General features: G+C 47.4%; 2 protein-coding genes across 2 annotated transcripts in view; both read left to right on the top strand.

The window, feature by feature from the left end:
- The window catches only part of LOC124472132 (protein TALPID3-like), a 39383-nt gene extending 32371 nt beyond the window's left edge, over positions 1-7012 (top strand). Inside the window, exon 19 of the mRNA XM_047026766.1 lies at positions 6417-7012. Coding sequence (XP_046882722.1) covers positions 6417-6601 — 185 coding nt within the window. The 3' untranslated portion in view covers positions 6602-7012. The remainder of the gene's footprint in view (positions 1-6416) is intronic.
- Positions 7013-16991: 9979 nt separating this feature from the next.
- dact1 (dishevelled-binding antagonist of beta-catenin 1) lies at positions 16992-25068 on the top strand. The gene is given in 5 exon segments (XM_047026767.1): positions 16992-17721; positions 19871-20000; positions 20941-21096; positions 22053-22175; positions 22178-25068. Coding segments are annotated over 5 exon segments (2832 nt in total). The 5' UTR covers positions 16992-17376; the 3' UTR covers positions 24256-25068.
- The last annotated feature ends 303 nt before the right edge of the window (positions 25069-25371 follow it).

Below are 25371 nucleotides of genomic sequence, written 5' to 3'. Positions count from 1 at the left end.
TCCCTTCTGTCCCGGGCCTACACTTCCTCTCTGATTTACTCCCTCTGGTCGGGGTGTACGTAGGCTAAATTGTGAAGTGTACCAGAGAGAGCCCGGGTGAGGAGTAGATCTTCAGAGCCTGTCTGCTCCCTCTTCCAGCCTGGGGAACTTGGCGCTGGCTGGAGCTGCTATGGGGAAGCTCTGCTCCTGGCTGCTCTCGCTACTTTTTTGTTTTTCCACATTTAGCCCTGAGAGAAGCTCCCAGAGTGTGGAGGTATTTTCCAACTGAGGTGCCTGAGGAGGGTGGAGCTGTGGAGCCGGAGACGGGGGTGTCATCAGAGACTCGCTGCTTTTTCTTTCTACCGTGATGTACTCTCTTATCTTTTTCTCTATCCTTTCACTCGTGTACTCAACAACGTTTTTGCTCCTCTCTCTCTCTCTCTCTCTCTCTCCTCTCTCTCTCTCTCTCTCTCTCTCTCTCTCTCTCTCTCTCTCTCTCTCTCTCTGTCTCTCTCTGTCTCTCTCTCTCTCTCTCTCTCTCTCTCTCTCTGTCTCTCTCTCTCTGTCTCTCTCTCTCTGTCTCTCTCTCTCTGTCTCTCTCTCTCCCCCTCTCTCTCTTTCTCTCTCTCTGTCTCTCTCTCTCTCTCTCTCTCTCTCTCTCTCTCTCTCTCTCTCTGTCTCTCTCTGTCTCTCTCTCTCTGTCTCTCTCTCTCTCTCGGTCTCTCTGTAGGAGTTGTCCTCCACTCAGAGCCCTTCAGGAGCACCTGCAGGGCTCACTGCCCTCCACTCCTCCTCTCCTCCAGTCTTTGTTTTGATCCATTTCCATCCACACAGATAAATGCGCTCCTACTTTCTCTTTCTGGATCTTTCCGTCCGCCCCTTCTCTCTCCCTTTCTCCGTTAAGAGCAGTGATAGCTCCCGGAGTGCTGGTTGTTTTGATGAAACGTGTGTGTGTGTGCTTGCATGGGTTTGTGTGTGTGTGAGTGTACATGTATGTGTGTGTGTGACAGCCGTGCCTGCAGGCTGGGTCAGTAGTTCAGTGGTTTCCATCGCTGTGTGTGTCTGTAACACGCAGCTGCAGCCGGATTTGGCCTGCTCTGCTCCTCCCAGCTGAAACACCAGAGCAGAAGAAGACAGGCTGGCAGGCAGGCAGGCCTGACACTCCTATCATACCTCCTGCAGGATCAACAGCCACGTATTGATTGGTTGTCAGTTTCACATGAGATGTGTTTTGATGTTGATTCATTCATGTCTCTTTTCATCAGATGCCCTGCCATCACAAGGTTTGTTTTGTCAGGTCATTAGAGCGAGTTGTTCTCGTCTTTATATACATGACATCATGTGTCTAGGTACACTTGGGGTATGTCATTCCTTCATTTACTGGGCTGCTCAGAACATTCCAGTGTTCCCTGAATGAATCCAGGTTTGTTTTATTGTTCACTTTATCTTCCAGGGCTCTTATTTAAGTACAACCCTCACCAGCTCCAGGAATCATAATCCTGAGAAAAAGAGAGAGAGGCGTCAGAATAATTGAAGGAGAAAGGGGGGAAGGAGAGAAAGGAGAAAAACTTTAGTTCTCCCTCACTGCTCTACCCCTTTGTTCTCTCTCTCTCTCTTTCTTTCTCTTGTCTCTTATCCCCTTACATCCATCTCTTTTTGCCGCCTTCTCTCCCTGTATTTTATTCCCTTTCTCCTCTCTGTCTGTCTAACTAAGCTGGGAGGGAGTGTGTGCTAGTGAGAGACTCATCTGTCAGTTCTGCTTTACCCAGAACATGGTGGAAACATCTTTAAGTGTTTGCAGGTGTCCATTGAGGGGAGTGCTGCCTCTGGTGTGTGTGTGTGTGTGTGTGTGTGTGTGTGTGTGTGTGTGTGTGTGTGTGTGTGTGCGCGTGCCCGTGTGCATGTGTGCGTCTGTGTGTGTGTGTATTTAACATTGTCCTGCCTATCTTGCTTCCAGACCTCAGGCCTCATGGCCTTATCTTACTCCCCCCCTCCTCCCAGCTGTCCCGTCTCCCTATGTGAACATCTCTCTTCTCAGTCTGTAGAAGCCCTGTCTCTCCATTCTCGCATGTCAAGAGTCCCCCTCTCAACACCTGGCTCCCCTCTGCTCGCAGTCTGAGTTAGATCTGATTGTGGATCAGTTCATCTGTTGTTCCGGTCATCCACAAAGATGTGAGGACTGGTCTGGGTTTGTCCAACCAAGCATTAGCCTGTATCATAGCAGAATTTCCCAGCATGCATTAGTAGTGCTCCAGGGAAGTAGAGGAGATCTACTCACGCAGCAGGATGTCTGGATGACAGCAGTAGGATGAAGCGGAGAGAGAGACAGTAAGCTCTGACATGTTGCCACCTGTCTCAGACGTCTAGGAGGTCACCCCCCCCTCTAATCTGAGCGTGTCACCAGCGTCGGAATGGCGCCTCTAGAAATACGGAGAGGATCTGACATCACTGCCGCCGCACCACTGGAAGGATTAACGCCTGTTTGTCTGTTGGGCATCCGCCACGTTTAGCAACTTTGATCTTTGCTGTAACTGGTTTAATTTTGTTTTTTAAATGGTGTGATGTATTTATTACCAGGCTTCAAAGATGCCCTTGAGCTGCTAAGTGGACATAGAGGGGGTACATACGAGAGAGGATTTACTGCACGGCATTCTGGGAGCTTCCTGTCCCAGACTCATTCCTTGTCATCAGCAGATAGCTAGCCTGGCTGATAAGAGATACACCACGACCACTGCCGTGGAGGAAGCAGGCACACACTGGCTGATAGCTCCAATAGCTCATTTTACAGATAGTGGTCTCTTTGTGTGTGTGTGTGCGTGTGTGTTTGTGTGACTAGTGCGAGTAACACATTTCCCAGATACATGGCTCAGCTGTTGGGCTGAGCTATGCTGCTCATTCTGCAAGAGAACATCCTCTCTTATCCTCTAATCAAGGAAGGAAGGAAGGAGGAACTGATTCTGGTACGGATCCTCAAAGACTGTCAGAGAAGGGAACTTGTCTGCTTGCAAGAGCTCTGAAACACAACAGCATGAATAAAACATGGTGCTTTTAGTGGGTTTGCTCCTGGAAAGAACAGAACAATGGAGTCTTAATGTAGCCTGGTATACGCTGACACCATGTCCACATCCCACTATCTGAGACAAAAGCCCTAAACAAACACATCATTCAGAGCATGTACGCCGAATCTATCTTTAGTACCATGTTACTGTATTTTAAGGCACGGGGCTTAAGAACACAGAACTTTCCAGAACAGGGGTTTTCAGTGCTTTTACAATAGTGTACAAAGTAGAAGTTTACAGAATTTCACTGTACTGCAGTTCCATCGGTTATGGAAGCTATAAGAATATAAGTAGAAAGTGAACCTGTAGTGGTTCCAGTGTGATATCTGCTCTAGGTTCAGTCAGCCTTTCAGATTCTCCTGTTGGCCTTGGTTAATTCATTGGTTTTGCTCTGCACACATGCTGAAATCAATTTAGCCTGTGTGTAAGTGTAAGTGAGTTTCTCTTGCAATGAACTCTTGTGACAAAGCTTTGAGGTTGTTTTCTGAATAGCTGCACATCTATGGTATCGCATAGGCTTCTAGCCTTGAACGGCATTCTAAAGGGTTTTTGTAATAAAAACCTTTACATTCAACCCCTTTTTCATTTTCATATAACCTTGCTAAAGTCTAACCTTTTACAATCAAGGTCCATTCAAGTCTGAACCTGAAATCTCTACAATGGAGAAAGTCATTGAGCATGTAAATGCTCCATTCAGAGTTGTAGGACTCTTGGTCCTGAAGCTCATGTGAAAGACTCTGAACCACAGACGCCCGTGTCAACATCTCCTGTTTCAGCCTGGCTGAGGAGGGGCCGTACAGGAAGACAGTTTGGCAGATTGATGTTGGCTATGACATCTGATCAGGCCAGTTCTGCTCTGCAAACACTGTATGATTGGATGACCAGTCAGTGGAGTACTGATCATCACCCTCTCTCCCAGAGTCCCCCTATTAAGACTTTAACAGTGTGACTACGAATGTTTTGCTATTACACATCGCTTATGCCCTCATACCATCACTCCCAGCAAGCTCCTTTGGGAATTTAGCCGCTAAAGGCTGTTTACTTGTTAATCTATTTTATCATCAGCTTCAGAGACGTTTAGTCCTCCGTTTCTTTACGGACTCCCACTCTGTGCGTTTCTCTCTCACTGCTCCCTCCTTCCGAAGGCCCGAGGTGCGTGTGCTGTGTGGCAGGGGGGCCGTGGAGGAGGAACGAGGCCTGACCTCCATCCATCTGCTGCTGTTCTCACAGGCAGCCCTGTGTTCTGCCCTACAACTCTGTTTTGAAAACACTCTGTCAGTAGGAGAGAGAGAGGGCCCGGAGAGGGGGCACACATACACACACACACACACACACACACATACACACACACACATACACACACACACATACACACACCCACCCATCCAGTGATGGACACACACACACTTCCAGGAATGGCTACATACACACTTTTTTTCTCTCTTTCATTTACACTCACTTCCACAGTCCCACACAAACACACACCCCTCTAAAAGACCCAGGTCTATAAACACTACCATCTTTCACACCCCTGCCCTGCCCTGCCCTGGTCTGCTGTGTTTATCCGGCACACTGGAGGTAGTCTGTCTGCAGAGATGCACGAGGTGCAGCCACAAGACTCACAGATGCCACATTGATTAGCTGGAGCTGGCTTCACCCTGTTAACCATCACAGGGAAGAAATGGTATCTGACCTTGGAGAGCCCAGCAGTTTTGTTCCCACTGAAGATCTGAGGTTTCCTAGGATGGTTCTGTTTCTGTCCATTGTGTGTCTGTTGAGATAGGATCTTTTGTGGATTCTGTAAGTCAAGTTCACCATCAATAGTTGCCGTGTTTATTTTCTATTTCGAGCTCAAAGGAACCCTTCTGGCTGATAGCACGGAGAGACGACCCATGTTGTCTCTCCCATGGGAAAGTCTACCCCTGGGTGGTCAGAAAATAGCCTGTGTGTGTGTGTGCGTACAGTATATTTGTGTGGGTGTCCATATGGCCAACCCATGTTTCTGGCCAAACAGGCTTTGAGCCAAGAGGGTGTGCTTGTGTGTGTGTGTGATAGGGTTAGGACTGTGTGAAAGTGTGTGTGTGTGTGTGTGTGGTAGGGTTATGACTGTGTGAAAGTGTGTGTGTGATAGGGTTATGACTGTGTGAAAGTGTGTGTGTGGTAGGGTTATGACTGTGTGAAAGTGTGTGTGTGTGTGTGATAGGGTTATGACTGTGTGAAAGTGTGTGTGTGTGTGGTAGGGTTATGACTGTGTGAAAGTGTGTGTGTGCGATAGTGTGTGTGTGGTAGGTGAACAACTGCGTGGTGTGTGCTAGCGTCCTCCTCGGCCGGACCCCTGTCTCTCCCCCGCGCTCACAGTGGAGCTGTAAGTCAGCCACAGCCACTCACAGGCCAGGCCAGGCCCCCCCCCACCCCCCCCACCCCGTGGAGCTCAGCTAGGCTGTCTGAGGGGAGCGGCATCCACAGTCTACCCAGGCTGTGATGTGGCCCGCTTCATCTCTTCTGAGAGAGGCATGTGAAAGCTCTCAGTGGGGAGAGAAAGCCTAAATATAATAACATGTAGGAGTAAAAACATGAACACACACACACAGACCAGGCTTTGCATTAACAGAACAGAAGCAGACTAAACAACCCTGTTCTTCAAACAGTGTTTAGAACTAGATAGGTCTTAAAAGGGTAACTAAAATAACAAATAATTAGTGGATCTCTCTGATAACAAGGATGTATGAATTAACAGGCGTCTGTGGAAGAGAAAGGTCACTTGCGTTGTTATTTTTAGGTGAACTGTCTGTTTAAACAAAGCGTACCACGCCAAACCTGTGTGTGTGTGTGTGTGTGTGTGTGTGTGTATGTTGGGTGAGTCACCTTGCAGCATTACGGGCTCTGCTGTCACTCTTCATCAGTGTCCGTCAGAGAGGCAGGGGGGGGCATCAACAAACACAAACATTTTGATCCATTCTGATGGTAAATAGCCCTCAACCTTTACGCCAGATTGGCCTTTACTCTTGTCATTTTCACTGCTGGGTAACTTCTAACCTGCCTGGTGCTGCTCTGGCCCTGCATCCCTTGACCCCGGCCCCAGCCCCGGGGCCCCAGCCTCCCATGATGAGGCTGTGTGTATACATATCTCAGCCTCTGTCTGAGCAGATATCAAGGTCTTCAACACCAGCTCTTGCTCACACACACACGTCTCAATACTAATGCTTAGCAGTCTGCCCCCAGCTCCTGTTGTTCTCTGGTGATTAGATAGCGTGATGAATCCTTCTGCACTGACAGGACTGTAGGTACATGCAGAATGACATCACCTGTTGAAAGACAATGGCTTTGTAACCTTCTTGTAACCTTCTAGTAACCTTAGCCTCTTCTTCTGTGTTTCAGGGGCGGAGGCCCAGGGAGGCTCCAGGGTGATGGCTGTCCGCCTCCCCTCCGCTGGCCTGGAGGAGCAGGAGGAGCAGGAGGAGCAGGAGGAGGAGGAGCAGGAGGAGGAGGAGGAGGAGGCCTCCATCAGCCTCGGTGCTCCAGGAGGAGCCGACTCAAACTCCTCTGGGAACGATGTGTTCTAATGAAGCGACTGATGTCATAGGACCTGCATCTGGACTCCCATTCTTCTGGCTCTCTACTGGCCTTCTTCTGGCTCTCTACTTTATAGATGTTTCTAGCTCTAGCTACCTGTGGCCTCTTCAGACTAGATGTCTTCAGAGATCAGCCCGCCCATTCCAGATCCGTGCTGAGATTCCTCCACCTGTGCCTTTAGAGCCACTAAGATGTTCTGACATTGATCCACTCTTTGAACTTTTTTGAATTGTGTTTTACAAATAAAGTTTTTAATATTATAATAGCTAATATTGTCTTGACCTCAAGAGAATCCGAGCTGTCTAGAGATGGTTTTAGGGAAATATACAGGGGGTGGGTTTAGTTCAATGGTAGAGCATTTGACTGCAGATTTACATTTACATTTGGTCATTTTGCAGACGCTCTTATCCAGAGCGACTCACAGTAAGTACAGGGACATTCCCCCAAGGCAAGTAGGGTGAAGTGCCTTGCCCAGGGACACAACGTCATTTGGCACGACCGGGAGTCGATGTGGCAACCTTCTGATTACTAGCCCGATTCCCTCACCGCTCGGCCACCTGACTCCCAGATCAACATTCCCCAGGTCCAAATCGCGCCTGTGTCTTCAGTTAAAGGCATCTGCTACATGAATACGAAACAAAATCTCCCTCTGGTGTGTTGTTTTCGGTTCTGTAAATTCAGACACATTTTGACATGATTACAGATGTACATCTCAGTTACAGTATGCTCCATGGAGTTATAGAGACTGCTGGTTGTCATGGTAATGATAATAGGGCAGATTACGTGTGCATCTGTGGTTTCAGCTAATGACCCAGTAGCAGGTCTTCCTGGCAGAGCAGACATCCAGTATTGATGATGAGCTGTGCAGCTGTGTAGCAGCAGCACTGTTCCATGTCCTCTCTCCTGCACACTGCCCTCAGATACCTCAGATAGGATGGACCTTGGACAAACACACACACAGTACAGTTCACACACTCACTCTGTGCTGGCTGTGGTTCTGACGGGGGGATGTTGAGGGTTCGGTAAAAGGATGGCCGAGGAGTTGCTGATGAAGGAGAGAGACCGACCATGACAGTCATTCAGTTCAACTTGTTTACCTCTCTCTTTCTTTCTGTCTTACACTCTCTCTGTCTGTCCTCCAGTTCTGCTATTAACCAGATCCAGATGTTAGGAAGGCATTTTAGGAACTGAACGGTACCAACACATACACAACACACATACACACCACACACACACACATACAGAGCACACACAAACATCCTAAACCAATCCAATTGCAGACCAGCCAGTTGTGTAGTCTGGCATCTGGCTGATGTCAGCAGGATGCTGTCATGTTTGTGGTGTTTAAACACATCACCCATGGCACCTGGTGAATAATAGATACACATAGCCATTTCAGACGAGTCGCCTTTCACACAGAGAGACTGCTCCATGCACACATACATGACACACTCACACCCTCTTACACAGAGAAACATACACTTTCACACAACAAACATCCCACACACCCAGTCGGTGGCACAACTCCAAAGCTGACAGTCCAAATATCCCAGAGTGTTGCCCTGGAGATGAACCATAAAGGAGGAGCGATACCCTCACGGATCTAGCGCTGCAACTGTGGTGTACATAGAAGACAGAAATGTTTGGGTGTAGCGGCGCTATCAGACCTCCTCCCACAGTCTCGAAGTTTGTCGGCCTCCCGCTGAGAGTTTGTGTTCATTGGCTAAACAATGGTTCCATTTACCCTGGTTTACTCTCCGCCAGAGTGGAGCACAGCAGACAACCAGTGAATTTAGATAACACGACTTGGAAATCGCTTATGAGTGCTAACATGTTTACCCTCAAAGCACAATACTTTTTTGTTTGTGTGTGTGTACTTCCGAATGAGAGTATGGAATGTTAAGAACCGAAGCAGTCTTGAGGCTTCAAAAATAAAACTTATTTTACTCAGTTTGGCCCACATGAATGACTGAGTGGTTCATTTCTAAGTCTATTTAACTTTCAGCCGGCCTTGCCTGGAGTGTCTGATGGAGGATGTTGGAGATTGTGAATTTAGAGATTACACACAGAGATTACGCACTTTTCCTCACAGTTGTAGTCAACTCAGTCACAAGTCATGGACAGTTGGTTTGCAAGTTAAAATTTGAACTTTAAACCTTAAAAACATTCCTAGGTCTTCAAAGTAGTCTACTGCATTGTAGCTATTTCCTGACTGACTGAAAGTGGGTTGGAATTGAACTACAGGTCACATTTGTTCACTCAGCTTTATCTAGAAGTGTCTATGGCTTTTACATGGTATCTGACACAGACCTTTTCTGTCTGAAATATTCATCTGTTCTATCATGTATGGCATCTCATTTATTAACACCAACGTTTGAAGGATCCCCGATGAGCCTGAAAGTGGCAATTAAAATCTTCCCATAAATCAGTTTCCTTCACTAATTGATCACATGGAGAGACTTCACTCGAGTCCTCCATATCTATCTGAGGGAGTGATTTCCTCATCCAGTCGGTCAAGACGAGCTTAATGAGGTTGTTAATGATGTAGGCTAACTAGATGAGGAGGGAACCCGTTTGTTTGGACACAAGCAACAGCTTGTGGTTTCCTGAAGGTGACGGCCGCTGCTCGTTACAAATGCTGTTTTAATTGGTGTGTATGGGCGGACTGCCGGAGGCTGATTACTGGGCCTCTGCTGTTTTACAGTCGCCTCGCCGAGGAAGAAAGCAGCGGGAGGTTTGGGGGGGGGTGCTGGCCGCGTTCCAGGGCCACGTCGCAGGCATGATTGGCTGGAGCTCTTTGCCACATCAGTCACAGTCGGAACAAATGCTGTGCAACTCTATCTGGCAGCTCGTGGGGGTTATTTGACTGTCCAATGGTATTGCTTCATTCCAGCAGGAAGACAACATTCCAATGAGCTCAGTGACTTGGGGTTTTCTCTTCCAGTCTGAAATTAATTATGAAGTGTGAGTTGTGCAGCTGGTGGATCAATTCCATACAGATGGTGTTTGTGTGTGTTTGTCAGTCCATGACTAACACTTTTCTATGTAAATTGCAGACTCTCAGACTCTAATCCCCCCTTCTTCCTCTCCTGTCTTGATGAGTGACAGGTCGGGCGTATTGAGCTTTGTGTGCGTATTCTCATTTCGTGCTCAAATAACCCGGATCGTCCTTGCTAAGCCACGAGAACTGTCGTCTGACTGTCGTCAGAGCTGTAAATATTTGTGATTGTTGTGCAGAGACCACCGTTTTCCTGGCATCTGACCAGCTGCACAGCTCCTCAAGGGGCTGGAAAAACACATTTGATTCAAATAAATTCCAACCGGAGACCAAGCCAACAGACTAGCAAACAATGCAAGTAGCGTTAACTTTAACAAGGCACACAAGAGGTCTTTCACCTCATTCTCCCTGGATGTCGAAAATGTCAAATAGATGAAAGTATGGCCTTCTATTACCAACCGTACGAGTTTAAACCAATGTAGAGGAGGACGCAGGTTCACTCTTCATGGTCCAGGAGTGTGGTGGAGTCTAGAGATGGCTGCAGACGTTCCAGGCTGCTGGCGATGTCCCTTCCTGGTGACCTCACTATAGGTCCACAGAGACAACGATTGTCTCCACACGCATTTGAAAGGGGCCACACAATCGCTGACCCCACTCGGAAGACAGGATTCTTATATGCGGGAAGAGAAAAGAAAAGACAGGCGGAAGGCTCGCTGAGAGGGTAGGAAGTGAGAAAACCCTCATGTGTCATCCTCCCATCCGCTGCCTACACACACAGACATACCACACACACTAACACACATACACTCCAGGCAGCTGTTTTCTGCAGCTGCATTGGAACTGCTGTGCAGTTGGTCTCTCCACCCTCACAAAGAGTCTTTTATTTGAGCAGTTCAGCTCTGAGCGCTAGAGGTGTCCTGTGTGTGTGTGTGTGTGTGTGTGTGTGTGTGTGTGTGTGTGTGTGTGTGTGTGTGTGTGTGTGTACAGGGCACCTCTGAAATTAAAAGGTGAACAACCAGAGAACGTTTGTTAGTTTTCCACAGACATTTTCCTGGTTTCATAATAACATTTGGGCTTTGTAATTTGGAAAGTTAAATCATGGGATAACTACTGCTGTCATTAAATCTGCAAAGCACGCTCTGTAGACCAGTTATTATAGTATAGAGTCAACTACCTGTGTATGTTTGTGTGTGTGTGTGTGTCAATGCGTGTGTGTTTGTCAGTGAGAAGCGTCCAGTGGTTTCTGCATTGCTCTGTATAAGCAGTATGACTTATTCAGATGCTGTGTGGATTTGGGGTTTCACGAGGGGAGGGGGAGGCAACAACAGAGGGCCAGAGACCCTGTATGAATAATACACCAGCCTGAAACAACACTTTACCCCAACCCTAGCCCTATAGCCTTAGCCTCATCCTCAACCCTAGCCTTAGCTTCAGTAACAGCCTCAACCCTTGCCCCAGCCCCAGCCTCAGCCCCAATCCTTGCTCCAGCCTCAACCCTTGCCCCAGCCCCAGCCTCAGCCCCAATCCTTGCTCCAGCCTCAACCCTTGCCCCAGCCCCAGCCTCAGCCCCAATCCTTGCTCCAGCCTCAACCCTTGCCCCAGCCCCAGCCTCAGCCCCAACCCTTGCTCCAGCCTCAGGATCAATCCTTGCCCCAACCTCAAGCCCCAACCCTAATCCTAGCCCAACCTTAACCCTAGACTTTTAAGTCAGACTTAATCAAGCAAAGAGGAACAATAACCTGCGACTTTCACTGCAATGTTAAATCAGTTTCCTGAGGCTCTGCCTGAGGCTTCAGTCCCAGTGCTAACAGTAATCTTACCACTGCCTTCAAAGACTGGAAGGGATTCCAACCTTTCATGGATGATGTCCATCAAATATAAATGGAGAAATGAACATGGGGGGATATTGAACACAGTCATTGATTTTACCATCACCTTTTCATAGGAGAATTGTCTTTTAGTGTAATATATGCTCAGTGTATGTGGGGGAGGGGGGGGGGTTCCGGATCAATATTCCCATCCTTTACAGTGAGGTGTGTGTGAACCTTCCTGGCTCCAGGAGGCTGCTGGGAGACAGTTACAGGAGGGAGTTGGGAGCCGATCAGTCTACCAGCCATGTCTGCTTTTCATACGTTTAAAACTAGGTGTGTCCACACACACAAGCACACTCACACATAGATCCACACATTCACACACTCCAGGAGTGTGCCCACCACTAAGCACCTTCTCATGAACATTCCCTGTTATATCTGGGGTGTAGAAGTAGTTTGACAGTAATCTGTAAAATCTTCTATTACAGGTGTGTGTAAAACAATACAAATAATGTTCCATTGAAAGTTCTCTAAATCAATCTGTCTGCCAGAGTACCAAGAACTGAGCCAAAAGCAGACCCTTCTGTTGTGGATTGAGCAGGGAGGTCTGTCTAGCAACATAGACCTCTTATTCTACGGTTCTTCTCACCAGCCCACTCTCTGCTGAATAACCTGGGGTTGTAGCTGAGGTGTCTAAAATAGCCCTAACGTTCTACTTTTGGTGCTCTGTACCCAACTCTATAGGTACCTGGAAGGTCTTAGAGAACACTCTACAAACAATGGAACGTTCCAGCCTTATTTCTAGAGAGCTCTATCAATACTTTAAGACTGCAAACCGTTTCCTGTTTTGTATAAGGTGAGTGTTTTTTTCGAATCCTTTGACTGCCCAAGCCCCCCCCCCTCCCCCCCGGGGCCCCCACAACAGGAAGGATATGCCCATGGAATCGCCATGGCAACGCCTCATCATCAGCCTCCTTCCATCAATCCTCTCTCTCTCTCCTCACACCCATTAAACACACACACACACCTCCCTGTCTGAGCTTGCCTTCCCAGAGATTTATTTGCAATTAAAACCCACTGCTCTGAGTGGCTGATCTTTTTCTGCTCTGACTTCCTTTCAAACCCTCCCCCCCCTCTCCATCCTTCTCTCTCCCCTCCATCCTTCTCTCCCCCTTCTCTCCCCCTCCCTCTTACTCTCTCTTTGGATCTGATTTAGTTGCCTTAAGGAAGTTGATTTCATTTAAAAAATGCATTACTATGGTAGGGCATCATGCGGATAGAGAAACAGTCAGGGCATAGAACTATCAATACAAAACAACTGTGTATTACAGACAGTTTTCTAGGACCACAGGACTGTGATCATAGAGGCTCAGGTGGGTATAATCACACCCTCACACACAGAGCACCAGGTCTAAACACTAGAGTCACCTTAGCTGCACTGTAACTGGGTATCATCATCCCATTGTAAGCATATATTAAAAGACCACTGTATTTAGTACCGTCTATTCGGTGAAGACTGTGACAAGGACATTTACAAGTTACTGCCGTCTGACAGATGCATTCTCAGTAGCTGATCACTTCTACCTCCTCACAGTCTACAGGAGCCTACTGCAAGAGGGAAACATTTGGAAGAAATTCAGGATATGACAATGAACCATCTCTCCATCCTCTCTGTTGTACAGAGAATCAAGCAGGCTACACATCCTGTTTCGGGACACGCTTCATTTGTAACTAGTGAAGACCAGCTGCATGCTGAGCTAATTAGCAACGTTTAGCTCAAAGGGGGTTCATAGAGGCTGCGGAGGACAAGCTGTCTTGAACAAACTGTTTTCTTGTTTAAAAACATACCTTCCTCTGCAGTTTATTCCCAGATTTATTGCACTATAGGTGTGTGCACGTGTGTAAGTGGCTGTGTGTATGTGTGTGTGTGTGTGTGTGTGTGTGTGTGTGTGTGTGTGTGTGTGTGTGTGTGTGTGTGTGTGTGTGTGTGAGTGTGTGTGCCTCTCCCCAAGCGCCATCTCTCATGCTGAATGTTTCTGAAGGGCCTGGTAAGCTGTGGCCACAGAGACTGGTAGCTGTTATTGCACACACACACACACACACATCACACACACACACACACACAGTCATTACCTAACCATCAATAGTCTTAAAGGAGCACAGTGAGGGCAGTAGAGAGATGTCCAGTTGAAGTCAGCTGAGTATGGAACAGAACAGTGGGATCCAATGGTTTGGCGGTTGTTACTAACCCAAAGTTTGTTTGATCAGGTTTACAGCAGTCATGATTCATATTGCAGGTAGCACTACAGTTGTGAAAATTATTGGTTTATGATGTAACCATGACGCAGTCTTGGTGAACAAATCTTAATCATAGCAATAACTACCAAGCAGCTTAGCCCCCAGATCTAGGTGTTTTAACGGGGACATTGTGTTCAAACGAAAATGGGGATTTAGTCCATGATCTGAGGTCATGTGAAATGCAGGATTCTAACACGTCCTACTTTAGTAAAGCCTCTTTAACACTCTCTCACCTCCAAATCTAAAATATGCAGTTTTCCATCTTTCCATTCCACCGGAAACGGAGGTAATGGACAGGGGTCCAGGGAGGCCAGGGCCCGGAAGAGGATTCCCAATCTGGGTCTCAGTTCTGGAACAGGATGAGAAGAGATAAAAGACATCAAAATCGTGTTTAATTTCTGTGTAGAAGGGGCATGAAATATTGATATGATTATGAAATGTTTATGAATGGTAAAATAGTGCCTAGTTTGACAAATGTTGCTGTTTAGGGTCGTTTTGTGTCATCGGTAGAACGAAAGGAAAAAAACGTGTGCCTGTGGTAATATCAGGATCATTACAGTTACTTTACAGTTTTTCTTCATTAAAGAAATGGGGACAGTGCAGATAGATGAACATGAATACTGCAGCCACCCATACACACTCAACACACATATACACACAGCTCAATAACCTAGCCATGGTCTTGGCATATTGTGAGCGTAAGAACAGAAGGGATAATAATTAAGACTACACAAACTTCCATTCAATTCAGTGACCTTAAATGATGTCATTGTACATTGCCCAGTCCTGAAATAGGAAACAATATCAATAGATATTCACCTTGAATCATCAACTTCAGTCTAGAAGCCTACAAATGCAATCTTGGGGAAAATAAACTACCACAACATCATGTGTACAAAAATACAAGGGGATGTATGTGGTATGGGGGGGTCAGATCGCTGAGCGGTTAAGGAGTCGGGCTATTAATCAGAAGGTTGCTGGTCCGATTCCCGGTTGTGCCAAATGACACTGTGTCCTTGGGCAAGGCACTTCACCTTACTTGCCTCGGGGGGAATGTCCCTGTATTTACTGTAAGTCGCTCTGGATAAGAGCGTCTGCTAAATGACTACATGCACAAATGCACATGGTATAAAGTATTTCCTGACCAGCTCTTATTGATAAGCTAAGCTCCAGAGTGAAGTGTGTAAGAGATGGAAAGTAATATGAGAGCCATAAGCTTCTTGTGAACAAAACCCTCAACCAATGTGTGCTTGCTCAATTTGTGCTTCGGCATCAGAGTTTACCCCCCTTTGATGCACTTGTATTAATTTATGTTCTGAATCCACGCCAGCAAGCCAGCCAGTGCTACATAATGGCCTTCTTTTCTTGTTAAATGAGCCTTACAAAATTCATGAGGTAATTAGTCAGTAGACAGGATTAAAGGGGAGAAACTCCGACTTTGTGTGTGTGTGTGTGTGTGTGTGTGTGTGTGTGTGTGTGTGTGTGTGTGTGATAGCAAGAGAAAGAAAAAGAAAGAGGAAAGAGAGGTGTAATTTGTGTCAGGCAGGCAGAGTGTCAGAAAAAAGATGTTATGAAAGGGGGCATTTTGAAAGTGTCATAATAATGATGATGAGGTTCCTCTTCCAGACCCCACTCTCTCTCTCTCTCGCCTATCTTCTCAGAGGGTTGATGTGTGCCAACAGGAGTACATTCTACCAAAGCCATCTGGCTTTAGTACCATAGACACTGCTCTGTCTTTCAATGCAAATCACTATTATCCCTCTGGAGCAAAATACGTCTGTCTTAAAAGGAAGTTTTAGGATTATAAATTATTGAACTTTTACACTCTCTCCTTCTCTCTCTCTTTCTCTCTCCTTCTCTCTCTCTCTCTCTCTCTCTCTCTCTCTCTCTCTCTCTCTCTCTCTCTCTCTCCTTCTGTCTCTCTCCGCCTCTCTCTCTCTGTGTAATCCTACTGTCTTGTTAAAGGATTGCTTTTGGTGTGGTCCAGTGGTTGCACATATACTAATGTTATGAAGACACTAGGATTCACCCTCAAGCACCTACTTCTGCCCCACCCAGTGCTGTACTTATGGTTCATTGTTTGAATCAATTACATTTTATCTCCAATTTCTCACGCCAGATCCTCCAGTCTGTGGTTGTTGATAGGATTCTGCAACTTTTAAGTAAGGGTTTGGATTGAGGTCCATCCAAATTTAGTTTGGATTATATTTGTATTATTTAGTTCATATTTCTTATAACTACTGCTATTCTACCATTTGGGGAACTGAGGGTTAACATTGGCCCTCCTGTTGTGCATCACTGCTAGACTGATGGCTGACAGGTCACCCTGCAGGGTCAGGGGTCAGGGGTCAGAGGTTAGTGGTGATGTTCCCCACAGCTGGTTCTTATAGAGCAGTATGTCTATAAAGCCCCACAAAAAATCCTAAATCCCTCGCTAATTTAGTCTGACTAATTAGAACTTGGTGTTGCCCTGAGAGGGATGGGATATAACAGTTGCCTTTGGGAGGTTGTTATATATATTCCATTTCATGCATTTTCCAAATTTCACCTTGGTTGTTGCTTTGAAAGAGTATCAACATAGAGATGTAGCTGTCAATTATGAAATCAGAACTGTGTGAGTGATGCGCAGCTACAGTACTGTGTACCTAATTAGCGTGAAAATGACGGCAGGGTGACTGACCAGCACCAATCAGCGAAGCATATCATCCCTCCAATTAAGAGAGGTGCGCTTCCTCTGTTGGGGTTATAACTGTCATTAAAAAAAGTATTGCTCTATCTCTCTCTATCTGTTTATACATTTCTCTCTCTCTCTCTCTCTCTATCTATCTCTCTTTCTCTCTCTCTTTCTTTGTAGTCTTTAAAGCCCAAGTGAATTACCAAACTCCCATTAGTTACTGTGCGATGCAGCTTTGTTTGATCCATTCTTCTTTGCGGTGGTTTCACAATAGAGGGCGCTCTCATCTTAAGGTTACCGTTTAACATGGCCCAGTGCATGGTCATTGACATTGGCACACCTTCTTTTCTTTTTTACTTTTGCAAATGAAACATATTTTTAATGTAAATTAATTGTTCACAAATTTCATAACTCATTTAAAATCAGTTGTACAACAAATTATCCAAGTGGAAATTAATTCGTGCATTCTTTGAGTTGCCTATTCACAGGGCCTATCAGTGTCTTAGATGGGAGCCGGCGGGCACTAGGACAACACGGTAAAATGTTAACGTCCGTTGTCCGCTACATCGCTGAATTGAACTCACAATTCAGTCAGTGCGTGCAGAGCGGCTTGCCATTGGTGGTCTTCTACGTTTATACTTCTGTAGTTCACTCAACAAAGCGTTTATCATTCGTTTTTTGTACTTTTTTTGTTGCAAAACTCATCTCGTCTTAATGCAATAATATTGGCAAATCTTTGATAAACGAAAGGACGTTTGGCTTGTGCATTTTGCCCTGATTTTATGCAGGTCCTTGGGATTGACACATCGTAAAAAGTTATGGACAACGCTGGACTGAAAAGATAGGCTACATATACGAATTATGTGACATATTTTATTTACATAATCCTTGAAACAGTATGGGTTTCTTGTTTCTTTAGAAAGTGACCACATGTGTCCCACAGTTGACAGTGTGATGTTGTAAATCTTTGGTGGTCGCTTGTGGATGGATACAATGAAGCAAACGGGCGCAGCCTCTGAGATGCTGCCTTCCAGTGACTGCTCACAGATGCGGGATATCAGGAGGGAATGTGATGTTCGTTCCCGAGAACGGGTGGAAGGTGAAATGGATCGTCTGCGTATTCGGGAAAGACTTGAAGCAACGCTTGCGGGTCTGGGGGAGCTGGAATACTTGAGACAGAGGCAGGAACTACTGGTCAAAAATGTGCTCAATCACCCTGAGGACGCGATTCCAATTGGAGATAAAGCCTGTGTTACGCGCGAGGAGAATTACTTGAACTCTGAGGAGAAACTTCTCGAGGAAAATATTTTATTGCTGCGAAAACAACTGGTACGTACACTATTTCTCTGCACAATTATTCAGTAATTTAGAATTTTTTTGTAATAGCAGCGTATGCATTCAGCTGTGCAATTCCAATTGGACCTGCACCCAAGGGTCTACTTAACGAGGAGGCGCGCTGGCATGATGCAGTCCATGGAAAAACTGAACATCATAATAAAGTTGGCCACGTTTCCTATGCTCGCATAGAGGAAATGGTAAAGGTGGATTCATCAGTCATGACAAATGCGAGACAGTAGGCTCCGTGTTCTGAAAGGTTTTCTAACGCCTTTTCCAGGTCAATTAAAATACCCTTTTATTTTTCCTAGGGAATATTTGTCTAATGGACCATGTTGTTATTCATGTACACTGTGAACAACTGCGAATACTTTTAACTATTTATGCCTTGCTTAATTATCAGTCGTGAGGAAGCCTACTGTCAGACCAGTGCTGTTGTTTCCCCTGAGAAACGCTGGGAATAGCAGGATGGCCTTATAAGAATGGGAATGAGTGTTATTTAAATCGAGCTTCCTGAAGGTCGCAGGAGATTCCTGGTGCACTAATGCGGTCTGCCAGGGGGTCCAGTCGCCTCAATGAGATTTGCCGATGAGTTACAATAGACTGGGCGACCGAAATTAACTTTTACAAGCAGATCTCCCACCTCCCGCTGGTGGTAAAGGATGCCGAGGAGTTATAGCCCTGGTCGCCTCATATGCAGCCGTTTAAGCCGGTCAAAAACACCCGTTTCTAATTTGAGCCTTTTTTTATCCAATGTTAATTGAATCAGGAAGAAATGTGTTAGTGGAAAAAGTTACATCTGCTTCACGATGATGTAGGTCATATATACATGCCTGTTATCTTAAGCTATTCAAGGTGGGTCATAAACAATTATCCAAACAACATATTCAGGTAGTCTGTTTGCACAACAGTCATGTCCCATCCTGTTGATTCAGACAGTCAGGGAGTGAAGTTGCTCTTCTGCATTGAAAAACAATCACTGAAACTCCACGCCTCTCAGTCTTTTGCTGCAAATGGTGGTTTGTTAGTGTGAGAAGTGGTCTCCAAAGCCCTATTCTGCTCTGAGGCTGAAACTCATTAATCATTGCTGACTCCTGTCAGAGGCTTGGCTTTACTGCCTGCCATTCCCCCTACAGAGGAAGTCCTGCTCTGCTACATATAGCCTACCCTGACTGACTGGAGTCTGGGCTGCATTATTGGAACTCAGCAGCAAATGGCAGCCTAGGACGCATTCCAAACCAGCCTCAGGACCCCTATTTACTCCTTAAGATGTGGGGAGAGGTGTTAGAAATACACTTAGAACTCTTTCGTCCAGTCTTAGGGGATGACCAAATACAATATGCTAAATGAAAGAGAGAGAAAGAGAGAGAAGGACAATATTGTGGTTCATGTTTCTTACTTCTATGTTAGACTTTTGTTAGTTTGTATTAGTATGTTTAGTAACCTTGCCTGAATATCCACCCAATTCATAGTTTTAATGGTAGACACCAGGGTTCATTTAAGAGGTCAGCGGTTTGCATTCCACTTTGTTCCTCTGCTCCAGCCCTGTCAGATCTTGTGCAGTATCTACGGGGAGGGTACAGGGTACATGTTGGATGGAACAGTTGTTAGAACAAGCCGGGCCATCCATCAGAGAGCAGGTCATTAGCTGGACGGTGTCTGTCGTGGCCAACCTTGCCCCCACCCTCAGGGGCTGCTTCTGCACTGGTGTGGTGTGCTCCACACTGCAGAGTGGCATGCAGCATAGCTCCTGGTCTGCCTGTGGTCATGAGTGGCCTGTTCCACATAGACAGCATAGCTAGCATAGCCCACATGGCTGTTCTGAGCAGGGGCTGTCAGCACTGCTGCCAGACATGAGTCTAATCTAGCCCAGGACTAAAGCAGTTAATGACCTCTGATATGCACCGACACAGTCCGCCTGAAGGTTTGAAAACACTCTATAAATTCAGGAAGGTGTGTGGATGATTCAGCCAATCATGCTAGTCGTGCAGTTGGTTCTTCTCACGGGATGAAGGAGTATTTGGAGACCTTATTCTAAAATGTGGACCCCTCGCAGAAAGGAGTGAGGACGTTAATGTTCCTATAGGCTGACTTATGTGAAACAGGATGTTGAGGAATGACCATTTCCTGTGTTTCTCTACAGAACTGCCTGAGGAGACGGGACGCCGGCCTGATCACTCAGCTGCAGGAGCTGGACAGGCAGATCAGCGACCTCCGATTGGACACCGAGGTGTCACATGACCCGGGGGAAACGGACAGCCGGCCAAGCTCAGGTCAGTAAGGACCTCCTGACAACCATACGCGACCAATCGCATTGGTCGATTTGTCTCTTATGTTTCCAGTCTCTTGTGGTGGAGAAATAAATCCTGTCCATTGTGTTGGACAGCTACTGATATGGTAAAGCTCACATTCTGGGTGCCTGGTGTCTGCTGTGCCGCCTTATCCTCAAGTGAATTGTACACACACATTCCTAATGAGGGAGGTCATGTTGGCCAGTGTACTTCTGTCAGCCTCACCACAGACAGAATGCTATATTGAGAGTCCTATACTCAGATTAGAACCAAGGACATGGACTAAATCACTCTATCAGTGGAAGCAAACAAGAAAGAATGTTATTGTACAGCCTTTCTATAAGTCCATCTGACAGTTTGACATTTTTCAATTGCAAGACCATATCCAGACCATATCAGACCATATCCAGACCATATCCAGACAGTGTCTAGGAATAAGGATATCTATGATAAGTAGAGGCCGGTGTTGAAGTGGATTTTCCGACATTGATCAAGTTTCAGACGTTAAGTCCTCGACAATTTTTTTTCTGTCTGTCGTCAGGGAATTAGTATTCCTGTCTGTTCCCAAGCTTGTTTGGTAAGCAAGCATGTTACAGAATAGTGCTTCTAACTTTAAACTCGCTCCAAATAGCAAGAAAACCAAACCTTCCTACCAAAGCCCACATCTCCTCTAAACCTGCGTGTTTCTCGAGTGCTTGAGATTTCTGCCTTCATCCTTTTAATAGCTCAGGCTGTTGGGTAATAAATACTTTGGATGACAGCTCTCTGTATCTCTTCTCTGTGGGGTGTAAAATCAATGTGTTAAAATGTCTCTCTCTGCTCTCTTAACCCTCTCCTTCTCCCACTATGTGCTCACTCTTTCTTCCCCCCCGCCCGCCTTGCCTCTCCTGCCGTCTCTCTCTCCTTCTTTCTCTCTCTCTAGGTTTTTACGAGCTGAGCGACGGTGCTTCTGGCTCTCTCTCCAACTCTTCAAACTCGGTCTTCAGTGAGTGTTTATCCAGCTGTCGCTCCAGCACCTGCCTGTGCAGTCCTCTCGACACCTCCCTCTGCTCCTCCGAGGGCAGGCTGCGCCCCGCAGGTGAGAGAATGCCCCTCCCTCCCCCCTCACAGCACCTCTCATTCCTCACCCCTTATTCCTCTTTTATCCCTCTCTGCCGTCATCCCCCAGCATATCTCTTTATTTACCTTAATTTGATCCGCTAGATATTCTCCTTTGCCTCCCTCATTTCCCTTCTTGCTTCTTTCTTCTCCTGCCTCGTGTCAAGGTCAGAACATCACCGTGGTGTTTGATGTCACATGTGGCCATTCTGGCCAGAAGTCTTGATCCTTTTGTTCTGTTTACTTTGTAAACACCACTCTCTTCCCTTCTCCTGGAAGCCCCCTGCCTGCCCCCCAGACCCCCACTCTCTCCCTTCTCCTGGAGAAGCAGCCTTTCATGTTGGCTGGGGTTCAGCTCACCTCCCAGTCTCCCTGCTGGTATTGTTTTCGCAGGTTTCAGGATATATTTACACAACAGTGTCATTGAGTTCTGGAGGGGAGAGAGAGAGAGATAGAGAGTGAGACATGGAGGGAGCGTGCAGGAGAAAAAGATACAGGGGCAGAGACAATAGGCCTGGTATTGTGTACATGTGTATATATATATAGAGAGAGAGAGCTAAAGACAGGGAGGACCAGTATGAAGCTGAAAGGTCAGCTGAGGAGCTGTCCCAGCCAGGCAGATGGTTCTAGAAGCCACACCTATGATAGGAGTCAAACAAAAGGGCCATTAGCACGTCTAAAGCAATTACCAACCCCCAACCCCCCCTCCTTAAACACAAACACATACACCCTCAGTCTGCATGAAGAAAGGATGCCATCACAGCTTGTCAGCAGCGTACAATCCTGCTGCTGGCAACTGCTACATTGTTAGAGCTGCATCCTTCTGTCAGAAGGAGAGTCATAGCCACTTACCCTGTCGCTTCAACCTTGCAAATCTACATAGATTTTGTTTTCAAACACTCTCTCTCTGACTGACCTCTCTCCTTTCCTCTACAGATGAGCTGGGCAGCTGTGCAGAGTGCGAAGGTCCCTGTGACGAGCAGTCTTCCGGAACAGTCCGACGCTCCCTCTCCGCCCCCTACCCCCCCTCCCTAGATGGGAGCTCGGACGGACCATCCAAGTACACTGTGACCTGGTGGCGAGGAACGGCAGCGACATCTACCGCTACCCGAGCCCGCTCCATGCCGTGGCAGTCCAGAGCCCCATGTTTATCAGCTCTCTAGCGCCCCCTGGGAGAGAAGACGGTGGGCAGGGGAGGGGAGTAGGAGGTGGAGTTGGAGGTGGTGGTGGTGGAGGAGGAGGAGTAGAGAGTGAGACCTCCGGAGATGCCCAGAAGACAGAGAGGGAGAATGTTCTGGTACCTCAGAGCACCTCCTGGCCTGCCTCCCAGCACACGCCGTCCCCCAGGCGTCTGGACAGCTACATCTACAGCCTGCTGCAGAGGAGAGCCCTGCCCCTCCGCACCTCCAGGCCCAGGACCAGCATCAGCACTGACCCCTCCAAGAGCATTCTCCGGCAGGCCAGCCTGTGTGTGAGGGAGGGCGGTGCGGGCCAGGCCAGCGCAGGGCAGTCACAGGGGCAGGGGCTCGGGAACGGGACTCTGAGGACTTCTGAGGTGAAGCACAGCTGGCCGCCGTGTTTGCTGACGGGGCCAGCGGGGACCACAGACCCCCCCTCGGCCTCCCCTCAGAGACAGTGGTCGGGAGAGGGCGTGGGGCTGACGGTCCAACAGGAGAGTACCCTATCTCAGTCACACACTCAGAACGGATACACAGTCCCTAGCAACCAGCCTCAGACTGGATACACAGTCCCTAGCAACCCGCCTCAGACTGGATACACAGTCCCTAGCAACCAGCCTCAGACTGGATACACAGTCCCTAGCAACCAGCCTCAGACTGGATACACAGTCCCCAATAGTGAAATTCACACCATTCCTAACACCAACAGCCTGCTGAAGAAAAATAACTCATTTTCTGCTAACAAAGGACCTTCGTCAGCGACGATGTCAGCCCCTCCTCTCCCGCCTAAGGATTACGAGGACCTGGGCAGTCCCAAGGCTAACTCCTCTCCTAAGGAAGGCAAACTACAGTACCACCCTGGATCAGTGGAGAACACCCTGACCAGGACCGCCCAGACAGCCACGCCCAAGAACTGCCCCAAGCCCCTCCCCCCTGGACAGAGTGGGAAAGACGATAGGCCATCTCTGGAGCTGGTCAGCTTAGGCTCCTCCTCCCAGAGCCAGGATGAGGGAAGTCACATGGTCAGCGCCCAGTACATTCCCGCCCAGCGACAAGCCTTCAAGCTCCGCAAGGGAGGTGGGAAGAACATCAAGGTCGTCAAGGTGAAGAACGCCGCTCTGAAACCTCGGGTGATGATATCGGCTGGGCAGGGTGAGCCGGAAACCTTAACAACCAAGGAGAAGCAGCAGCCTCGGTCTGGGAACAGGAAGTCCCGCCTCCCAGAGGAAGTATCTTCCCACGTCTACAAAATCTCCAAGCGAGGGGCGGCGTCCCGTGCCAAGCGCATCCCTGCCTCAATCCCAGAAGGCCGCGTTCTGGAGAAGCACGTGAGCGCTGTGGTCTCCACAGGCCGGTCACACGCGGCTGTATCCAGGCACCACGGTCACCATGGACACCATCACCACGGTCACCGTGAGGCAGTGGTTGCCAAGCCCAAGTACAAGCGTAGTGATTACCGTCGCCTGAGAGCCATTACAGAGGCTCCCTACGACGAGGCCTTGAGGCGGGCCCAACGCAGGCAGAGGAGGGATATGATTGGCCATGTGTCCACTGCCACCACCACCATGTACCTCCCCTCTAACCTCCACTTCACCAGCCCCTATGCCTATGTGGGCAGCGACTCCGAGTACTCCGCCGAGTGTGCCTCGCTCTTCCATTCCACCGTCATGGACACCAGCGAGGACGAGCGCTCCAACTACACCACCAACTGCTTCGGAGACAGCGAGTCCAGCGTGAGCGAGGTGGAGCTGGGGGGGGAGAGCAGCAGCTCCAGCGACTCGGAGGAGAGCGGAGGAGCTCTCAACTGGCCCCAGTTCGGCCAGGCAGCGGCCGGGTCGGGACCCCATGACATGACCCCCGCCCAGGCCAAGGCCTTTGTCAAGATCAAGGCCTCCCACAACCTGAAGAAGAAGATCCTGAGGTTTAGGTCTGGGAGTCTGAAACTCATGACCACCGTTTAAGGAGGTCAGGGTTTCAAACTGATGACCACCGTTCAGACTTTTTGCTTAACCAATCAAATTGGCTGTCCTGTTTGCTCAACAAGTGCCTAGGCTGAGTTAAGGGTTGTGTTTATTAGAAAAAGAGAGTAAACTTCTTTTAATTGAACACTATCAGGGTCTCCGCAAAGATGGCTGACCGACTTAGATGAACTTTAAACTTGGGAAGGGTGGATTGCCGTTTCTTTGGCCCCCGAATTTGAGGGAAATTGGCGATCCTTTCTCTCCCTGCACTTTCCCTCAGATGGAGGTCAGGAAGGAGCGCTTGACTTGCCCTGATCTGCCCCACTGTTGGTTCATGTAGCCTTCTTTTGTATGTATTACCATGGACTCAAACCCTAGCTGTTGAGCACCCACCTAAACAAATTCAACATTTAAATGCTTTGGAAAGGTACCTGCTTTAATTTGGTTGTTTTTTGGATTAAAGATATTTAAAACGTAATATATTTGTTTGGTACCTCTCGGATATCTATGTGTGGTACTATTCAACTGGTGACTGAAGCAAAGTTTGACTTCTGTATGAGATTGTAGTTAGGCTTAGTCCACAGGGTGAACAGATGTTATGGACAACTTCACTGCTGATGATAACATGGCACTGTGATATTTGAAATCAAAAACAGACCATAATATGCATGAACCAACTTCTTTATCTTCATCTGTTGTCGCTATCAACTTTAACTGTACATGTTCTATGGTTGTATATACTGTATAATGTCTCTATGTTCATAATTGTGCTTAACCCTTTTTATGCTTTATTAAATGTCTGCTTTAAAATCATTATCTGGTCTCTTTTAGTTGTCTTTATAAACAAATTAGTCTGGTATGCTGATTGTGTGTGTTCAGATGATTCGTTGCTTCTCTCACTCAAACGAGAAGCTTTGTGATCACTTGGTAGTGTGTGCATGACGCCCCAGTTAGTAACACTTCACCAAGACACCTCACACATCCTCACTCACACCCTCACGCACGAACCAAGCACACCACACACACACTCCTCACTGCAGTCAACATCCACTGCAAGAAGTCTTTCCCAGCCGGAGGAAATTAACACAGCACCACAACATGGTTCATTCGTGAGCT

The sequence above is a fragment of the Hypomesus transpacificus genome, chromosome 10 (assembly GCF_021917145.1).
Source record: "Hypomesus transpacificus isolate Combined female chromosome 10, fHypTra1, whole genome shotgun sequence".
Classification (NCBI taxonomy): Eukaryota; Metazoa; Chordata; class Actinopteri; order Osmeriformes; family Osmeridae; genus Hypomesus; species Hypomesus transpacificus.
Note: the sequence above shows the minus strand (reverse complement) of the source record. Positions and strands in the feature narration are given on the sequence as shown.